Source organism: Brassica oleracea, chromosome C7, assembly GCF_000695525.1.
Source record: "Brassica oleracea var. oleracea cultivar TO1000 chromosome C7, BOL, whole genome shotgun sequence".
In the NCBI taxonomy this organism is placed as follows: Eukaryota; Viridiplantae; Streptophyta; class Magnoliopsida; order Brassicales; family Brassicaceae; genus Brassica; species Brassica oleracea.
The window spans coordinates 12,474,757-12,479,890 of NC_027754.1; the positions used below are offsets into that span (position 1 = coordinate 12,474,757).

The 5,134-nt window shown below is 37.0% G+C and overlaps 1 protein-coding gene across 1 annotated transcript in view; it reads right to left on the bottom strand.

Annotated features, from left to right (window-relative positions):
* Window positions 1–4,946, bottom strand: part of LOC106305013 (CLAVATA3/ESR (CLE)-related protein 41-like) — a 9,442-nt gene extending 4,496 nt beyond the window's left edge. The window contains exon 1 of the mRNA XM_013741391.1: window positions 4,381–4,946. Coding sequence (XP_013596845.1) covers window positions 4,381–4,680 — 300 coding nt within the window. The 5' untranslated portion in view covers window positions 4,681–4,946. The remainder of the gene's footprint in view (window positions 1–4,380) is intronic.
* Between the last annotated feature and the right edge of the window lie 188 nt (window positions 4,947–5,134).

Consider the following 5,134-nt stretch of genomic DNA (forward strand, 5'->3'; position numbering starts at 1 on the left):
TATATATATCTCATTTTAGCATTGATGCTATAAGATAATTTTAATGGTGATGCTTTTTGTAGGTTGAGTATGACGATCCATATTACCCCGAATGCTTTCACAATTTGGTCCAAGGTCCAGTAGCAAAGGTCACCACATCACCTATGTATTTCACACGAGGTTTTACCTTTCACACATACGAGTATGGGAGACATCGGGCAACAAGTAACTACGGAATATGTGTGAAAGGCGAAACAGATTTTTATGGGATCTTGCTGGAGATTATTGAAGTCGAATTTCCGGGGTTATTGAAGCTAAAATGCGTCCTCTTCAAATGTGAATGGTTCGACCCCGTTGTGAACTGAGGTGTTCGGGTTAACAAATTTGGTGTTGTGGATGTCAATTCTCGGAGAAGATACAACAAGTTTGAGCCTTTCATCCTAGCTTCTCAAGCCGAGCAAGTTAGCTTCCTTCCATACCCTCGCCTTCGCAGTTCTGGGATAAACTAGTTAGCTGTTATAAAAATTACACCTCGTGGATGAATTGTTGCTAGAGAAGAACCACCTTTGCAAGAAGAAGACGCTATCAATGAAGTTGATGTACCTGATCAACAACTTAATGAAATCCTTCTGATCGATCCGGAAAACCAACAATATGAAGATCTTCCCGAAGATGTGACAGATGAAGCACGTGAAGACGAGTTCGATGGAAGCGACGATGATCATTGTACTGATTTTGATGAGAACGAAAACGATTCAGAATAATGTAATCTATGTAACAAATGTTGTTTTTCTTTTTCATTTTCTCATTTTAATGTATGTGTATCAAAAAGTTGTGTTTATATAATATGTTTTAAACAATAATAATAATAATAATAATTTGGAGTTTAGGGTTTAAGTTGGATAAAGAGGAAGAAGATGTAAAGAAGAAGAGATGATGTTATAAGATAAGTAACTTTGGGGTTTAGGTTTTCTGGTTTCGGGGTTTAGGGTTAAGACTTGTAAATTCGTCGTAAACAACACACGGGCCTGGTAAATTCGTCGTAACCCGGTCAACGTAAATTCGTCGTAAACATGGTCCTCGTAAAGTCGTCATAAACAAAAACACGGGCCTGGTAAATTCGTCGTAATCTGGTCAACGTAAATTCGTCGTAAAAATGGTCCACGTAAATTCGTCGTAAATTTAAAAACACGGGCCTGATAAATTCGTCGTAAATGAAAAAACGCGGGCCTTGTAATTTCGTCGTAAATGGAAACACGCGGGCCTGGTAACTTCGTTTCATGATGGTATCGGGACATCTTCTTCCGGTCCATCATCTTCTTCTGGTCCATCATGATGGTATCAGGACATCTTCTTCCGGTCCATCATCTTCCGAGTCAGTTCCGGACTCTCAGACATCCCAGAGAGTTTCTTGGAGTCCTCCTCCTCCTGCACCTCATATGCCTCCACCTCATATGCCTCCACCTCCTCCTCCTCCAGCCGCTGCACCTCAGCCTGTCCCAGCAGGTGCAGTTCATCCAGATTTGTGTGTGCCTCCATCTACTCCATACACGAGATATACAGTGGAGGATTTGCTAGCCCAGCCTGGACGAGAGGGATTGGATGTTCTGGATCCCGATAGACCACCGGAAACTTATTGGTATTTTATTATCTTTTAGTACATTAAATTTTTTAAAAAAAAATTTCTAACAATTAGGTTCTCTTTTTAGGTTTGGGGCCGACAACCGTGTTGGCCGGAGCATGTCGGAGACGATCAAGGGCTACTACGACGGAGCCTACCCGAATTGGAGCAAGATTCCAGACCACCTTTAGACGACTTGGTTTAAATGTTTTGCGGTAATTTTTTTTTAAAGTATTTAATTTAATTCTTTTAAAAATTTGTTTGTTTCAGCAAAGGTGGCACTGGTCCTTGAGAATCACAGAGAGGGTGAAGAGGGAATTCATTGCAAAGGCAAAGACCCGCCTTTGCAACACTGTCTCCGATTGGAAGGACAAGTGGGGGATCTACGGTTATGAGGGAAAGCCCACCGAGCTCACGAAGGATGTATGGGATGATCTCATCGCCTTTTGGAAACTACCCTCTTCGATCCGTAAGGTGAACTCATGCTCCGCTTCCCAAAGAACGAAGGACAAAGATGGTCATTTGCCCATGGTTCACAGAACCGGACAAAAGCCTCACGCGGGAATCCGTCTAGAAGCTGTAAGTTTGTTTCTAATATTTATTTTGAATTCTTTAATTAATTTTAATTTCATTATTTAATTTAATTTAATTTATTTTGTAGTATGAGAAGACGGGAGTCCTACCATCTCTGTCTGATCTATTCAAGATGACTCACGCCACATCAGACGGGATTTTTGTGGATCCGGCATCCGAGAAACTCTTCAACGCAGTGGATTCTCGGATTGAAGAGCGGGAGATGCAATTAACCCAGCAGTCTTCCGATGGATTACCCGTCAAACTGACGACCGAAGAGGTCGACAGGATCTTCGAAGAGGTAAAACTTTATAATTTTATTTAAATAAATTTAACTATTTAATAAATTTTAACTATATTAATATGTTTTTATAGGTGGATCCTAGAGAGAAAGGACGGAGAGTGGGCACAGGTTCTGTTAACGAAGTTGCCTCGTCATACACTTCGAGACGGGATGAAGAGAACTCTCAAATGAGAGCTCAGATGGATAGCCAGCAGGATCGTTTAGACTCTCTTGAAGATCTGCCGGACGTGATGGCGGTGGAAAATCGGACTTTGCAGAGAGCACTATATGAGAGGCAAGCAGCTCTCGGGATGCCAATACGGAATCCTGAAGATGCCGATCCAGACCGTTCTCAACCGAGTGACCGCCACCGACTACTTCGATAATATGTAGTAGCTTTTTTATTTTTTCCTTTTGTATTATGAATTTAAATATTATGCTATGACTTTTAAATATTTTTTAAATATATGTTTTGATTTTCATATTTCATTTTATATTTAAAATTTTTAAAATTTCGAATATTAAATAATATTTTTGTTTTAATTTAATATTAAATGGTAAGAAACGATGTAAATTCGTTGTAAACTTTACATGGATTTTACAACGAAATCCTCGTAACATTGTCGTAAGGTTTACGTGGAGCTTACATGGGCATCATTGTAAAATCCTCGTAAAGATTACATGGATTTTACATCAAAATAATATGAGTACTTTACAACGAAGTATTACGTCTCGTTTACGACGAAATGTTTCCATCCGTTTTACGAAGAAAACTTTCCTCGTAAACGTTACCACGTCTTTACGACGAAACCTCCATTATGACGTACGTTTAACAACGAAACGGTTTTTGATGTTAATTCGTCGTAACACATATTTTACGACGAATTAACAAGGAATATTGTTCTCGTAAAAAATATGTTTTCTTGTAGTGTGTGTACCATATAAAATAGAAAAAACTGTTTGTCTGGATTAATAAAATTTATTTAAGTATTTGCATTTTATTATATATGTAATATTTAGTAAATTTTTAATTATTCAATATACATTTATTATTTCATAATATGTAAAAAATCATATAATACATCCAAGTAATTTATATATAATATTCATCTCGCGCAAGGCGCGGGTATTAACCTAGTTTTCATATTATTTTCAGAATGATATTTTGAAAAGAGACCGTTTTGTATGGTGGAAAGAGAAGAAAAAAAGAAAAAGATTTAATGATCAAGGATCTATATGCTCCTACTAGTTTGTGAAGGAAAAACATAGGTGGGCTACATACACATGTAAACGATTAACGAATAATAGTGTCTCTTCTTAACAACTCTAATCAAAACTTAAAACATGGTACCAGAGCAATATATGGACAAAAGATTTAAGAAGGAAACTAGATTCTGACCCGCCCTTAAAAGGGTGGGTATATTTTTTGTTTTACATTTAAAAAAAAAAATTTAATTTTCATATTTATATTTTTCTTTATAATCATATTTATACTTTTCTTTGTAATTGTGTTTCTCTTTGTAATCCTATTTAACAAAATAAAATGGGTTTTATAAATTGTGATCCAATATAAATAGAAACCACGTTACCTTTAAAGCGCAAAACTAATTCTAAAATATAGAATTAGTGGGTTCCTTTACAAAAAAAATATATGGGGTTAGTGGGTTATATATTATTTACTTAATAGATAATAACTCTTTAAATAAAAAAAATTGTTGGATCCTACTTTTATTGATTGGTCATACTGCTGTTTTAATAGAATAGATGAACGGTACCAAAGTGATCCAAAGATATATTCTAAATTCATGACAATTAAGTTTTTCTCCAGTCTCCATCGATGAGAAGCTTCACCCATATGTTATTATATAGATCTATAATCACTTATCCTTCAAACTCACGGGTAAAACCAGATACTCCAACTCACCTAGTTGGAAATAGGGTTTGGACCACTAGGAACTTCATGAGCATCATTTGCAAACTCTCTCCTTCTAGAAGTATGGCTGCAACGTGTGCGACCCTTTGGATGCAGATCCATTGTTGATGAAGCTAGAACAGAAGGTTCGAGAAGAACCCTCTTGAAGGGAGCAACCATAGATGTGGACCGATGATGAGTCATGGGGATTGCAAGGTTGATGAAGAGAATCAAAGATAAGAATATGATTAAAAGAAGAAGAGTATAAGAATGTGATGATATAGTATTGGTTTGGTCATTTGATGTTGCCATGCAATTTAGAAAATGAAATAACCCACCCCCCAAGATCACTAGAGGGTTCAATATCCATTAACCAGAAACGAACAACTCGGGAGCTGGTCAGAGACGCGAGAAAGCAGAAAGCAGAGAATAAAATAAAGAAGATGAAGAAAACTGAGAAAGAGGAAAATCAGAGAGAGATTTTCATATTTTCACACACTCTTGCATTTTATTAATAAAGTAAAACCCAAAGTTGTATGCAGAACGATCACGAGGTATGAGATTACCAAATCGCCCTTTGTGCAAGCAGCGCAGGAAAGAATGGACATATAAGGTGAATTCAAACTAGGGTTTGAATAACGCGAGACAGAGTTATTCTGATTTCTCTCTCGCATATATTACTATTAAGCCCCTGAAAAGACTTAAAATTGTCGGTAGGCATGCCACTGCAAAACGAGAAATCACATGAAAGAGGACAAAGCGTGTA